This window comes from Columba livia, chromosome 1 (genome assembly GCF_036013475.1).
Source record: "Columba livia isolate bColLiv1 breed racing homer chromosome 1, bColLiv1.pat.W.v2, whole genome shotgun sequence".
NCBI classification, from domain to species: Eukaryota; Metazoa; Chordata; class Aves; order Columbiformes; family Columbidae; genus Columba; species Columba livia.
The window spans coordinates 84,566,166-84,581,564 of NC_088602.1; the positions used below are offsets into that span (position 1 = coordinate 84,566,166).

Sequence of the window (15,399 nt, forward strand, 5' to 3'; positions counted from 1 at the left end):
CGTTGTACTTGCAAAGAGCACTGGTGCACTGCGCTCAACACACCTCATGCAGCGCCACGCGTGTGCAGCAGCCCGGCGCTCCACGTATCACAGGTAGAAACTAAACCCACTCGTGTCTAATCGCGATCTGAGCCCAAACCCCAACAGCTGCCCCACGCAATGTTGCACGGCGAGAGGCGACGCGGGAACCGAGCCCGAAGAGCACTATATCGCTGTACTTCATTTGTTTTTAATAATTAGGTGTACGTGAAGAAAGCCTCAGCCGTTCATCCCGAACCCAAGAGCGGGGAGAAACCCACCAGAGGTTTCCGTCCCGCCCCAGGCTGTGACTCCCGCGGTGACAGAAGCGGCCCCGCGTCCCCCCTTCTGCGGCGGCTGCAGCGGGGAGGGCGGCCCAGGCGCCGAGCAGCCAGCGGCCGCCCCGAACAGCCGCCGCCGCTGTGGGGTAGGCGGGGGCAGCGCAGCAGCCCGTCCCGTCCCAGTCTCGGCCCCGGCCCTGTCCCTGTCCCTGTCCCGCCCCTCGTCGGCGGGAGGCGGAGCTGGGAGAGTCAGCGCGGCCCGGCCGCTTCCTGGTCACCTGAGGAGGTGGCAGGAGCCCACTGAGGCGGCCGTGGGGGCTCCGGCGGCTCCGGGTCTGACTGCCGCCATGGCCTCGCTCTTCAAGAAGAAGACTGTGGATGGTGAGTGGGGTCTGGGGCTGCCGGCGCCTGGGGCAGGCCCCCGTCGCCCCTCTCGCGGCCTGGAGGCGGCTGTCCGCAGCTCTCCTACGGTCCCGGGCGCCGAGCTGGCCCCGGCCGGGGGCCGCGGGAGCCTGGGGGTGGCGGCGGTACCTGCAGGGCGGCTTCGGGCCCTGTGTCCCGGCGGAGCGGGAACTCGGGGGGAGAGGGGGAGGCCACAGCCCGTGGGGGGTGACTCACCGGCGGTGCTCGGACCAGGCGGGGCGGCGGGGAGAGTCCCCGGGCGGGGCCGGCCCCGTGGGACAGCGAGGCGGGGAGTTCCCGGGGGCATCGGGCCCTGTGGGGCGGCCGAGCTGAGTCGAGGTGATCCCGGGCCCTGCTGATCCCGGTGTGTGGGTGAGGAAGGAGGAGGAACGTTTCTTCTTGGCAGCGAGGGGACAAAACTTGCCCGCAGAGAGTTATTGGAGCCGAGGGCGAGGCGGGACCTGAGGGGTGCAGGTCCCCAGCAGCCCCCCGGGCACGGCCGCTGGCTCCGGGAGCCGCTGCGCAGAGAGCAGCTGCCGGTCGCCACCCTTGGCTTTGTACGGGGGGCTGGAAACAACTTTGTCTCGACGTTTTTGTAGTCAGTCTGCACACAAAACGCTTAAACTTATGCAGAAATAACGATCTCCGAAGTTAAAAAAATAAAAAAATAAAAATAAAAAAATAAAAGATTGCTTACCTGTCAGCAATCCTATGGGCAATGGGCAGCCCTCCAAACCGGCGTGCCCAGGCAAGGCTGTGGGGCAGAGGCTGGCTGGAGGTTGGCGAGAGCCCCAAAGCTGGCTGGCATAGCGTTTGCCCTGTCTCAAATCAAGTGGGTCCTCGTTCAAAAGCGGCACACCAAAAATGACGCTGTGTGTCAACCAATTGTGTTGCACCAAGGGAGAATACGTATGTTTCCCACTTGTCTCTTCCCATTTTTGGTCCAGCACATGAGAAGGGAGGAAGGAGGAGGTGGCACTAAGCTTCCATGACCAAGGTGGACTATAGGAGCCAGGTCAAGCCTTGCTGAGTGTCTCTTGTCCAACCTGTTTTCAGGAATGGAGGTGCTTCCTCCTTACCCTGGCATGTGAGGCAGCAGTGTGACACCCAGGAGTGACTATCAGCAAAAAGCTGTCTCAGGAATACCCCATCTTCCTCTGTCTGCTGGAGTAAAGCTAGGAATTTGTATCAGTTATCACAGAGGAACAAGAATCAAGTTCTTGTCTTGGCCTTCACTTGCAAAAACAAATGAAAGGGCCTGTAACTGCAGGTAGCTGTTGTTTTCTGTTTATTGCTGTCCTTCATGTGAGGCACTATATGAGATCAGGAACAACAGAAATAAGCATTGTACTGACCCTTATTGTCTCCCAACTTCAGTACAGATCCTGTTTCTTACTGTCACGCTTTCTACATTAAAGGATTTATTTTTTTTTATTAGTTATTGTCGTTTGAAAAGACAGATGTGTATGTTCCTATTAAGCTTTTTTTTCTTTTCATTTTCGCGAGTGCAGCTGTGCAAGTAATATATGTTTGTCTACCTTCAAAATTACTTGCCTGTAGCATTGTTTCCAGAATAACCCTCACTGGTGCTTTGCCAGTGTGAAGAATGCAGGGTTATGTCCTGTGTCATCTTTCAGCTCTTCATTATTGTCCATTGAAAAGTCTACATCTCCTGAAGATGCTTTTTGGGTAGTTCTCAGAGCAGCAGTAGCACTGTAAAAACAGGTCTCTTTTCACAGAGTTTGTTTGGAATATTTACTTGGCCAAAAACAATTGGTGGGAGGAGGTAGTGTATATATCTTCTTTAAAATGCCACTGGAGGTTTGGGGCTTTTCAGTTCAAACCTATTAAGGTTGAAATAATTTCAGCAATGGATATTTTGCAGTATTTCTGATTGTGGGAATGAAGAATGTGAACGCTTCTTTCTCTTTACAGAAAAATTGTCACAAGCCTTAAAAAAATGAAAAAGGTGTCTGTTGTTTCTGCAATTTATCCTTCATGCTTTTATTTCTGTTAGTAACTCTGCCACTTTGCATAGATTTTTTTTTTGTGCTTCAAACTTTTTAAGTACAATAGCAGTGCCCTACCATGATGTTACTTCTGTGGATTATAAGAGCAAGCACTGAACAAAATTTATGTGACAGTCTGCTCCTTTTAAAGTCCCACCCAAAGTTTATCTAATGTCATATCGACACATACATTAGGAGCAGATGAATCTCTTCCTAAAAGTACTGATTTCTTTCCTCTATAAAGGTCAGAGGATGCTGAGTCAGATGCAGACCTCTCTACCTTTGCCCAGGTGAATCACACCTAAGCACATGATGTAAATTCTAACAAAAGTTAATTGCAACTAGCATGATTGATGCCTATATTGTGATACTTGCTTTAATAAGTGGATGTTACCTCTAGATAATTTTTAAATAGTACATTGGACAAAACTCCTATGAAGGATGACATGCTTCGCCTGACAGACAGTGTTCAAGCTTCTGCTGGCTATGTCTGTTGTCAAGGAACTTAAATTTATTCCAAAGGCCTCCACTTTCATACCTAAATATCTTTAAGCATCTGCCAATGGCAAAAGTTCGAACGCTGTTGCTTTGTAGCCTGACTTGAAGTTGGGCTGCACAGATGGGATACGTTTGTGGAGGAGAGTAATGTCAGTTGAACCAGAATAAGGACAGAGAAGAGCAAGGTCCAGGGTTGTATCTAGGAGCATCTTCACTGTTTTAATGGACTTGGGAACTCCTTAACTGCTCTGAGATCTCCTATACAAGATTTTTTTCAGCTGATCTGCCTGTTGCATTTAGTCCTGACTGATAGAAGAGCAAAGGGCTCACAGTGAGTATGTTATTGTTGAGTTAGGGTTGAATTTGCAGGGAAGTGTGTATACCCAGCTCTTACTGTATGGTTAAGCCTCTTGCTATGGTTATGGTGCAAAGAAATGTACTAGATGAAATCACCTTTTTGTAACAGGATATGGTCTGTGCTGCTGAAACGTAGTCATGTTGTATACATAACATTGTATTTTGCTAGTATTTCATTTTTTTAAAATGCTGACAGTTCTTTGATAGCTGACAGTTCATTCTGAACAGAGGGAGGCTGTCAAACACACTGTACATCTGCAGAGTGCTCAGCAGACAAAATGTTTATTAGTATTGAAAACTTTTCCCAACTGTAACTATTTTCCTTACAGATATAATAAAGGAGCAAAATCGAGAATTAAGAGGTACACAGAGGGTTATAACCAGAGATAGAGCAGCACTTGAAAAACAGGAAAAACAACTGGTAAGTAGAGCAGGGAACTTTATTTTACTCTTTTAAAACAAACACACGCTCCCAATATAACAGAAAATTTGCAAAGTGCTAAAGGTACAACTCAATGTATAATAAGTTGTCTAACACTAAAAAAGTTGACTTACTCTTTTTGACTTTTCAGGTATTAAAATAATATAAGAAAAAAGAAAATCACTGCCTGAAAGTGATTCTTAGTCTCTAACTTAGCAAAAGCCTGAAACAACGTGTTTAGATTAGATGGCCGCATTCATTTTTTGCCTTCCATTGTTAGCATTCTCTATCCTTCAGAAGGTTTTTTCTAAGAGGCTTGTAAATCAGTGGTTTTCTAGTGGAGAAACGAAGTGTCACTGTTGTCATGTGTTACTATGACTCTCCAGGGGGAAGCAGTACTTGAAAACCATAGGGCATCGTGAATACCCCATAGGCTTGTTATTTTCATTCATAGAAGGACTTCCATAAAGCTAGCTAATAATACTGAGACTATCTGCCTAAATTAAGATCTATTTAAAACTTACTGTGTGTGAGCTATCAAGTATTCAGTGAATGGATGCTGCACCTGTGTGGCAACATAATTGGATAAATGGATGTGACAGATGGTGGGGTTTGATGCATGAAGACATGCTCAGACTGTGGGAAAAGCTATGCAAATCAAGCGACTGTTTCAAGTAGCTACTGAGGTGTTGTTTCATGGCAGCAGGTTGCATGAGTACCAAGAGCTGGGAGTAAAAAAATCTGGAAGAGGTCAGATAAATGGTTTCTGGAAGCCCTGAACATGTAAGATGTGATAGGTTACTTACAGATAAGGCATTTTTCAGTATGAAATATTCTGACTCAGGAAATAACCTAAATTTTCATGAATACTCAGGTTGAAGTTTTGATTGCTTACTACAGTAAATTATTTCAGAAATCTTAAATTTATGAGGAGAAGAAGGAAGGAGAAGTGAAATATGTCTTTGAAAAAGTTAAAATTTGCTGTTGGGATGAGAGAATCAATGGGCAATAAATATTAATTTTCAGAGTCAGATAAGGTGAAAAACGACCGAGGGCTTGTCAGTCAGTCTCAGAACATTCTGTTATGTACTTCAGAAAGACATTTTTTTTCCTTAATTATGAGGTATTACTTTGAGAAAACATAGTTATATTAATTCTATGTATAAAAATACCTTAAAGTATGTAGACAGTTCTGTTTCAGTTCAGTAACCTCATATGACTGTAGGAATTTTGATTATTTTTTTTTCTTTTTTTTTTTTTTTTCCAGAAGAGCATAACTGGCTTTAATAAGCTTGCCCCAGACCTCTCAAAAGCAAATAATGTATTGCAGCTCTTTTCCCTGATTCTTCTTAATGCAGAATAAAATTATCTATATATAGGGTTTAATTTCTGCAACTGGATTATCTGCAGTGATTTAGCAATGGTTGGTGTAGGTTTGTATTTTGCTTTGAAAATCAGGTTATAAGTGCTACTTAAGTATTTCATCTCAGAAACCCCCTATTTTTAAATGTTTGCTGTTAAAACCAGGGTGATAACTAGTGTTTGCTAGTGTGGAAACTAATACGTTGTATCTGGTACTATACTTGAAGTATGAAAAAAGGAGATAATATTCTGGACACGGTCTAGAAACTTGTTTTTGCAATCCCTATGAGCTACTTACAAAGAGGACAGCTGTGCATATGTTTCAACCCTGTAATATCTGACCAGTCTTACACTCCTTATTGCTGATCTGTACTGCCTGGGATTGAAAATAGTATGTATGACACAGCCTTTCAGACATTTTGGATTTACAGAGAAGATCTTGTGCCAGTGCAACCTCTGTAGTAAACGTAACCAGTAAACGTAATCTTTGCTATTAGCAGAGCTAATGCAGTGGGTCAGTTTACATTTGCCTTTACCAGTATTTACCTTTCAGAGTAACATATCTTCTTGTAAGTGCAGTTTTCTGAACTACCAGTGCACATCAAGTGAAGCTGCTGTGTTCCTGTAGCAGGTATATTCTCCTGAAGAATCACAATAGAAACCTGGTCTTCGAAGGCCGCTTTTACTTAATGGTAAAATTAAAATGTACAATTGGACATATGCAAGGAACTGAGATGCTATGGCAAGGCCTCCTTAAAAAGGCTGAAAAGGAAAGAATAGTCGGAAAGTTTACATTGTCAAGTCACAAATCAGAAGGCATATTTTGAGGAATCCCATCTGACAAGATTATTTGTGCCAAGATTTTTCCTGGTACCTCTGGGCTAAACAGCTTGCTGTTCCTTCTTGAATTGATAGATGGGGTTTGAAGTTTTTTTGTAAGCCAGAAGAAGTGTCTGTCTTAAGGTTTAAGCACATGTGGTTGTGGGCAAATTAATTATAGCGCTTTTATTATGTGTTAAGTCCAGTTAAATTATATGGGCAAGTAGCCTATAATTATTACTCATGTAACTCTGTCTACTTTTTCCCCAAAAAGGTTATGAGATTCTCTCGAGGCTGAAAAGGTGTTAAAAAGAACTAGTGAGCTCCCCATTTCTTCCATGAACAATGTGGCTTGATTGCAAGAATGCAAGAAATTGAATCAGATTAGAGTCATGGCACTAATAGTTGGCTGGCCACAATAATTTCTTCACTTTTGGGGTTTTTTTTGGAAGCGTTACTCCCTATCCTGATAACAAGTGAATGTGATGTGATGTTATGTAGAAGCCTTTTGCAGAACTGTGTGCTGCTATACTATAATTCAGTTTTGTTGTGGTGGTGTGTTGTTGTTGTTTGTTTTTGTGGGGTTTTTTGTTTTGTTTTTGCTGTTGGTCGGTTGGTTTTGTTGTTTGTTTTTTTTTTCCTTCGGGTCTAATTATAGCAGTATTGCATTTATTCTACCAAGTAGCCTTCGCAGAAACCAAGGAAGACTTTATATAACTTTAAATGTCTTAAAAAAATATGAAGATAGTTAACTTTTGGAATTTAATTACGAGTGTTAAGACTTAATCATAGTTTTTGTTTGAATGAAAATTCCCTAGAATTAATCTTATACCTTTTTAACAGGAACTGGAAATAAAGAAAATGGCTAAGACTGGTAACAAAGAAGCTTGTAAAGTGCTAGCAAAACAGCTTGTACAGCTACGGAAACAGAAAAATCGAACATACGCTGTTAGCTCTAAAGTTACTTCTATGTCGACTCAAACAAAAGTCATGAACTCTCAGATGAAGATGGCAGGAGCTATGTCAACCACAGCAAAAGTAAGGTGTTACAAAGCATTCTTTTACATTAAAATGTGGCACATGGTTGCAATAGTTAAGCTGTGTTCTTTTGCATGAGGTAATGAAAGGGATAAAACTTATTGCTTAATACGCCAAATGGTGTTGAAGATGCGGTAGGGAAATGTAATTTGATTCATACTATGAAATTTTTGTCTAGTCAGTCCAGCCAGTTAGCACCTAACGAAGCGTATTTTCTTGGGCTAGGCATCTGTCAAATGTTTGCGTGATAAAAATAAAACTCTAATGCCAGGGGAATAACTCCTTCACTGCATCAAAAAACCCAAACCATGCTGCTACAGTGTCTTGCCTGTATATCTTGTCAAAGACAGGGTTTTTTTAGAAAAAGTAGGGCATGCTTCATCTGGAAATCAAGGCAGTGTCACAGTAGCTTTATGGCTTGTGCAAAAAGTAGGTTATTGCTTTGGATCTTAAGTTCCTAAGGAAATGTAATCTGGACTTCCCTGTCATTCTCATTCTCCGTGCTCTAAGAAAATGGTATTGCATTAAGTTTTCTCACACATCTCATCTCTTTTTTAAAGGAGTCTGAAAAGTCTCAGTTATCTGAGTTAGTTGTGAACTTTTCCCTATTTCCATGAATTGATGAACAGAGAGTTTGCTTTGAGCATCGTTGTAGACAAACTGTGCTTTCACAGTCCAAGTTAAATACAATTATGTCCCAGTTACATACAATTACGTCCCAGTTAAACACAGTAATGCAGTGCAACTTGGTGAGGAAAGTAATTACTGCTAAGGCTTTGCTGTCAGATACCTGTTAGCAGCAGTATGTTGGCAGATATCAGTGGTTTGTGATACAAAGTTGTGGCTCTGTTGCAAACTTTCCATCCTCCATGTCTAATGCACAAAGTGGGGGCTTGTCTGACTCTACAATCAACCAATGCAGTTGAACAGCTTACTCAGTGTTCCTACAGCAGTGTTGCATATGAACAAATCAGTCTTGCTTTGTAATTATTACCTGGTTGACTTGTTTCTTATCCGTGAGATATCTTAGATTAAATTTCTCAAAACTGAAGTGCCACTAGATTAATTATGAAGGTTAAGTCAGCAGGAAAAACAAAACAAAATAAAAAAGACACACAAAAAAATTAACCAACGTCTGAAAAGTGATGTTTTTTGAAACACAGTAGGTACTTCTATTGACTAGTTTGTTTAACATTATTGGACAGGAAGGTTTTGTCACTTTTAAAGCGAATATTTTGCCTTATCAACACAAGAAGCTTAAACAAGAAAAGTCCTCAGTTATTCAATTTTAAGATTATAAACTATCCTTAATCTCAAACAGCCATCAGTGAAAAATGTATGGAACCAGTTATCTCAACAAGCAAGACAAATACATGAATAAGAAGCATCCAAACTATTTTGTATATACCTTTTAGCACATACAGCACTAATTTTGGACACAGTAATGTCAGGTTAATAGTTGCATGTTTCTTTTAATCATGCATCTGACCCATATTTTCTGAAGATATACAAACTCTATATCAGTTTAGTGCAAATATTTTTGATGTCCATCTATAAGTCTTGTGAAAGAATACTAAAGAACTGAACACCCTCTAAGTCTAGAACCACTTTTTAAAATCAGATGACTATGAACAGAGTCTTTGAAATTCAAGTAACATTAGAAGCATAACACATTATCACTTTAAACAGAAACATGAAGGCAGAAGAGCTGCTACAAAGCCAGTAGCAGCTGTAGTAGCTTGATAGTGTCCCTTTTAATTAACTAACTCTTTTATCTTCTCAAAGACCATTAGACTTTCCATTTGAATTGCTCATGTCTATATTTAGGTTTTGATGTCCCATGAGAGGTACAGTAGCTTGCTTCTCAGAAAAGAAGTATTAAATACCAGTGCCTGCAATGGTAGTGCTGCATACCTGTAGTAAACCAGGTGAGGTTTATTACACTGTCCCAGAAAGATCTCTACCCATTACAAAGGCTCACCTTAGGCTAATACGTACTTTTTGAACACTTTGATATTTGCTTTTCAGAAAAAAGTAATTTTTCTATTAAATTATAACATAAACAATTGGAATTTAATGCCTGTCTTCTAGTGGTGGTTCAAATAAATGTTTCTTACTGAACAAAACACCCGCAGCCGTTTACCGCTTTAAAGTGTGTAGCTTGCAAGTTAGGAAATATTGTCCTATTCTTTTCATTCAGATCAGGCAGGTTTTTCCTAGTGTAAGGCCAGGAGAAGGGTCATGGTGCATGAAAGGTGCATACATTTGAAAGCATATCTGTTAGGGTAGTAGGTAGCAGTATTTCTTACTAGATGCAGACTGCACTATTGATCTGTTGTGTATCTACAGTTCTCATGGGATGTAAAGAGACAAGCAAAGTGAAAGCTGGACTAAAGGTTTTTTTTATTAGAAAAGTTTTATTCCTTCTTAATGTACATATTGGCCTTAACTAATGTCTCATTGCATAATTAAGGGTTTTTTTCAATATTAATAGACAATGCAAGCAGTTAATAAGAAAATGGACCCACAAAAGACCCTACAAACTATGCAGAATTTCCAGAAAGAGAACATGAAGATGGAAATGACTGAAGAAATGAGTAAGTTCTGCACTGCAGGGAGCAGCTTGCTGCAGCCCACAGTGCTCTTGAAGGGGTAGAACCACTCTAGAAATACTGATGCTTGAGGCTTTATTTCAACAATTCGTGAGCTTGACAGTGAAAATGAAGGGCAAACAAAACCACGCCTATCTGAGCAGGGAGGCTGCCTTAGGCTTTTTAGCAGCTCTAGATACATAAATATATTTCTTTTTATCTTCATGCAAAAATCCCATTATACTTCTAGAAAGAAAATACTGGAAGGGAAGAGGATTTGAGACTAGTTCAAAACCTTGGTGGCATAACTGGTAGAGGGACTTGAAAATTGCTTTTTCTGTAGCTGATAGTTCTACATGTGCCTTTTTCTTCTGGGACTGGACATTCAAAAATCTAAATTTAATTTAGAGATTATTGATCATGTCAGCTTTATGTACACCTTGGTATGGGATGTATTTGCCTCCTTTTGTTTTAAGCCACAGACTTCTTGAGGGGTGATAAATTTCTTTTTCATGAATGCATCTGTCCACTGTCAACTAAATAATATCAACCCTCCTGCTGTTGCTATCATGGTCTCCTTTCTGTCCTAATCTCTGGCACTGTCTTGGCCGTAGTAAGTAGCATGGAGTCAAAACAATATTGTTGAGCAAGAGGTGAATAGCTCAACTGTGCCCAATCGTATTGTTGCAATTCAGAAGTTAGCTGAGTAATTAACAATTTTGCAACTTATTTGGAGGAGAAAGAGAAAGGGGATTTTTCCAGAACTGTAGATTTTTTTTAATTATTTATTTATTTATATATTTTTTTAAGAAATGTTCTAATAGAGAGAGAAAGAGAGCAACTGAACCATTCTCGACCATTAGGTCCTTCCCCTCTACTCTGCCCTGGTGAGACCACTCCTGGAATATTGTGTCCAGTTCTGGGCTCTTCAGTTCAAGAAGAACAGGGAACTGCTGGAGAGAGTCCAGCACAGAGCCACGAAGTTGATTAAGAGATTGGAGCATCTCCCTTGTGAGGAAAGGCTGTCGGAGCTGAGTCTCTTTAGCTTGGAGAAGGGGTGACCTCATTAATGTTTATAAATATATAAAGGGTGAGTGTCAGGAGGATGGAGCCAGGCTCTTCTCGGTGACAACCAATGATAGGACAAGGGGTAATGGGTTCAAACTGGAACACAAGAGGTTCCACTTAAATTTGAGAAGAAATGTCTTCTCAGTGAGGGTAAGAGAGCACTGGAACAGGCTGCCCAGGGGGGCTGTGGAGTCTCCTTCTCTGGAGACGTTCAAACTGGACACATTCCTGTGTAACCTCATCTAGGTGTTCCTGCTCTGGCAGGGGGATTGGATTAGATGATCTTTTGAGGTCCCTTCCAATCCCTAACATTCTGTGATTCTGTGAAACCAAACATTTTTATAAAAGCAGCCATGCCTTACCCGGTTGTTGCTCTAGCTGTGCTGACAGGCTTTGCAAGGCAGAGAAGGCCTCCCCAATATACAGCTGCTTTCTGTTAGTATCTTATACGTTGGTATGACTGCTACATTCTGGGAGGGCAGAAAGATGGTCCTAGGTTATTTTAGTAATCTTTTTTGCTTAATACAGTGTCGATTCTTTTTTTCTTTCTTCTAAGTTAATGATACTCTGGATGATATTTTTGATGCTTCTGATGAAGAGGAGGAAAGCCAGGATATTGTTAACCAAGTGCTTGATGAGATAGGAATTGAAATCTCTGGAAAGGTATGGCTATTTTTACCTGGTTCATGTGCTTCTGCCACTGCATTCCCTTTTAAAAAATATTTTTTTCTAGCAGCCTTTATTTTACAGTCCTATAAGTCAGCTTGTCGTAACATGTATTATTTTGACTAAAGAAAACTTCTGTCTTCTTCTAGATGGCCAAAGCTCCATCAGCTGCCAGAGGCTTACCATCTGCATCAACATCAAAAGCTGCTACCATATCAGATGAAGAGATTGAACGACAGCTCAAAGCTTTGGGAGTTGATTAGCTTGATGGCAGTATACAGTCTGCCTTCTAATCATTCACCTGCAAACAGATGCAAAAAGTGCAAATGTTCTTTCAATGCAACTGATGTCTAGGAAAACTCTGAAGCTTCAGAAAAGACAATGTGACATTGGTACTGGGGAAGGGGAAAATATGTTGAATCAGTTTACAGGGGGAAGTACATTTGGTATGTCCATTGCATGAACTCTTTTTGGGCACTGGGCCAACCACAGATACAGTTCTAATGCTAAATCCATTTATACATGATCTGAATCTGTCCTCCGAATGCAAAGTTTTCTTTTATCTCAGTTCCTAAGCTATCTTTAGAATTGGCTATTCTGTAGCTGATGGTGATTCCTCCTGGGACAGCACCTATATAACATATATTACTTTTATAAAACTATTGCTATAGAAAAGTTCTTAGCCTGTTGTAGCACAAATGAAACTTCACCTTTGCTCTTAGTTAGAAACTATTTTCTTTTTATGAGAAATAGCCTTGAAAGTCTAGCAAATTTATGTAGAAAGAAAAAGCATTTTGTGTATTTCTTTCAAGTTCCTGTAGTAACTTTGAGTTGATTAAATAATAGCTGGTTATTCTTTCTACTGAAAGGGAAAGATGGAGTCCTCGTGCAGGTAATTTTACTGGAAAAGGATTTAAATTTTCTAAGTGAACATTGTTGCATGAAAGGCACTGATTGAACTCTATTGTACTGTAACATAGCTGGTTTCAACAGAATTGCTGTGCCTTTATGTATATAAATCTTGTAGCTTTGTGATTTTTTTCTGAAAGAGTCTTTAGAAGGTGAGTAAACTGTAATTAAGATAAGTTTCACAGAACACTATGGCAAGACCTCTCTGTACAGTTGATGGGACTCAGTGCTGATGTTCAGAAATGCAACTTGTGCGCCTGTAAAAAGGTCATTTGCCTGAAATATATGTATATATTTTACAGTATTTCTTCATGGAAGATAACTGTGCATAATTGTATTGTTTACTAAGATGCAATTGATCACATTGATAAGCTAAATCTAAATTTTAGTTTAGAGAACAATTTTGAATGATACATGGCAATTACTTGTCTAAATGCTATAATAAAAGTGTCTGGTTCTGTGAAGGTTTTTCCATGGCCTCTGAACTTCAGCAGCATGACTCTAGCTTTAAGTGGAATATGTTGGACTAACGAAATAAGAACTGTTATTTTACATAGATGATAGAGTCTGAGAATGCAGTTTGCAGTTATGAATTCCCAGGTGGTGTGAATTTCCTCAGCCCTTGGTCTGCTGGAGATTATTTGCCTCTCAGTTGTGCTGGTTTAGTGGAGCCGTTCATTGAACAGAAACAACAAAGTCAGCTTGACTCTAAAATGAGAAAAACAAAATACCTCCCAAGAGTGAAACCAGGATAACCGTGGAGGAACAAACTAACTTCATAAAGAGACTTTGCTGCTAGAGGAAGTGTAGCAGGAAATCATCATCTCTGTGGATCTACTGTTGTCACACCATCTGCTTTTTAGGATTGAAGTCAAAAGAGAAAGAAGAAACATAGGTGAGCTTTCATCTGTTTTTTTTGGCGTAGAAATGGAGGTATTCTTTCTCTTCGAAGGAAATAATGTACAAATTATGACTCTGTGAGGTAGTGGGTAGGAATGTGTAAGTTTATATATTGCATATATCTGATATGAAGTGAATATTCTTTTTCTTTTTTTTACAGGTTTTGTAAAAATCTAATAAAATGCTTTTTAATTCGCAATGACTTTTTCCTTTGTAGGGTTAGTCTTACACATCTGTCCCTCAGTGGGTTTTCTTCGGGCTCCTGTTAGCTCTAATAAAGTTTTCTTTGCCCTGAGCTATAAAGCAGCATAGCTGTTGTAGTTGCATGAGGGCCTTTGACTTAAACTCGGTATTCCATAAGGTCTTGATCAAGTTTGCATTCCCTTCTGTCTGTGACTGAGTGTCCAGCTGCTGCTTTTAGGTGTTGAAGTAGAAACCATAAAATGAAATTGGTTAGGGATAAAATGTTACTGATTGATTATATTTTGGTTGAACATCGAGGCTTGTCCTTTCTGAATGAAGTGTGCACTCTCCTTTTAACGACTGTCAAAGTTGGGCATAATTCTGAGTTCTTTCATGAACAGTTCCAACGATATTGTTGGTGTCAGTAAGGCTGCTGAAATAGGGCTAATGTCAATATCTATCCTGTATTTCTGTTAATAGTTGTCTTTTAAGTTCTGCAGCTTTAATTTGCATAAAAATCTTTCAGTAGCAGAGTGAGAAGTGTTGTAGGCTTGCAGGCTTGCTTATATTTATTTTAATCATAGTTAGTATGTTATAGCTATATATAATAAAATTGTATCCCTTACTTAGAAACAAATTCCTTTTGAATCACTCTTATCAGACTGAAAAAAAATATCCCACTCAATCCTTAAACTCCTCCATCCTTGCTGACACCTTAACAGCAACTGAATCTAAAAGTCTTCCATGCAAGAACAACAATGCAATTGTCTATGCACCTAAGAGTGGCTCCATTGGGGCAGACTGATGTCTGTCTCACGCAGAATCCCACTTCACACGTGTCTGTAAACAATACCCAGGAAAATATGAGAAAAAGATACATATAAATGATGCTTCCTCCTCTAATACTTTTCCAGCCTCTGTTTTCAACTTAGGCCACTTCCAGAGCCGTGTGTATGTTCCTCTATATACAACAGTTTTAAGTGGCTTTCTCATCTGTGAGCTTGTCCATATAAATAAACTTCTGGCACCCACACTTTTGAGGCGTTCCACAGATCTTAAACCCCACTGCATTAAAAACCACTACTTTTGTTTTTTCTTGTGCTTCTTGCCATCTTTGCATGTTTACTCATAGTTCTCACGTTAGGCAAGGGGGTGAACAACCTGCGTCCATTCAGCCTTTCCATATAGCCCTAAATTCAGGAGACCTCTACAGTGTTCAATGCACACCCATTAAGTCTAAGACAGAGACAGTACATTGAAGAGTTATTTGTCTTATCTTTGATCATCAGCTTTGCCTGTAGAGGGGCCTTTTCTAGGTTTGTTGCATCCTTCAAGATGAGTGGGACAGAATGCTACATGGTACTTCAGAGAGAGGTGAACCACAGATTTACACACTGTCATAATGTCTTGTTTTATCCTGTATTCTAGTTTAACACCCTATGTAAAGTTACCATGGGAAAAGTAAGACCAAGAAAACCCCACAAACATCTCAAAGAAAAATAGTGCAGCCGGTATTAGTCAAATAGCTAACTAAGCTCTTGGAGGTTTATAAAGCTACACCCCTCAGATGTCTTATCTCAGGGTTTTTCCCTAATCAAGAGTGATTGATGGCAACTACCCAGTCAGTAAATTGTACAGGGAAAAAAAAAAAAATCAATTGCCACTTTCTCTAAATCTAATGGCTGCAGCTGCAGCACATTAAATTGGTTCCATCCAGCTTCTTTTCTTTAAACAGTTCTGCTCTGATTTGTTACTAATTTCTGTGACAACAGCTAGATGTGTTTAAATAATGGCTGCTTCCTTCACTTTGCCTTTTGTCATTCTTTTGCAAGAAAATGGCATTTTATGTCATCTTTCATTTTATTTTGCTATGCTTC

At 40.3% G+C, this 15,399-nt stretch overlaps 1 protein-coding gene across 1 annotated transcript; it reads left to right on the forward strand.

Moving 5' to 3' along the window:
- The first annotated feature begins 419 nt into the window (after positions 1 to 419).
- On the forward strand, positions 420 to 13,538 carry CHMP2B (charged multivesicular body protein 2B). The gene is made up of 6 exons (XM_065064863.1): positions 420 to 680; positions 3,895 to 3,986; positions 7,011 to 7,205; positions 9,700 to 9,802; positions 11,421 to 11,527; positions 11,680 to 13,538. The coding sequence occupies exons 1-6, from the start codon at positions 647 to 649 to the stop codon at positions 11,791 to 11,793; spliced, it is 645 nt and encodes a 214-aa protein (XP_064920935.1). The 5' UTR covers positions 420 to 646; the 3' UTR covers positions 11,794 to 13,538.
- The last annotated feature ends 1,861 nt before the right edge of the window (positions 13,539 to 15,399 follow it).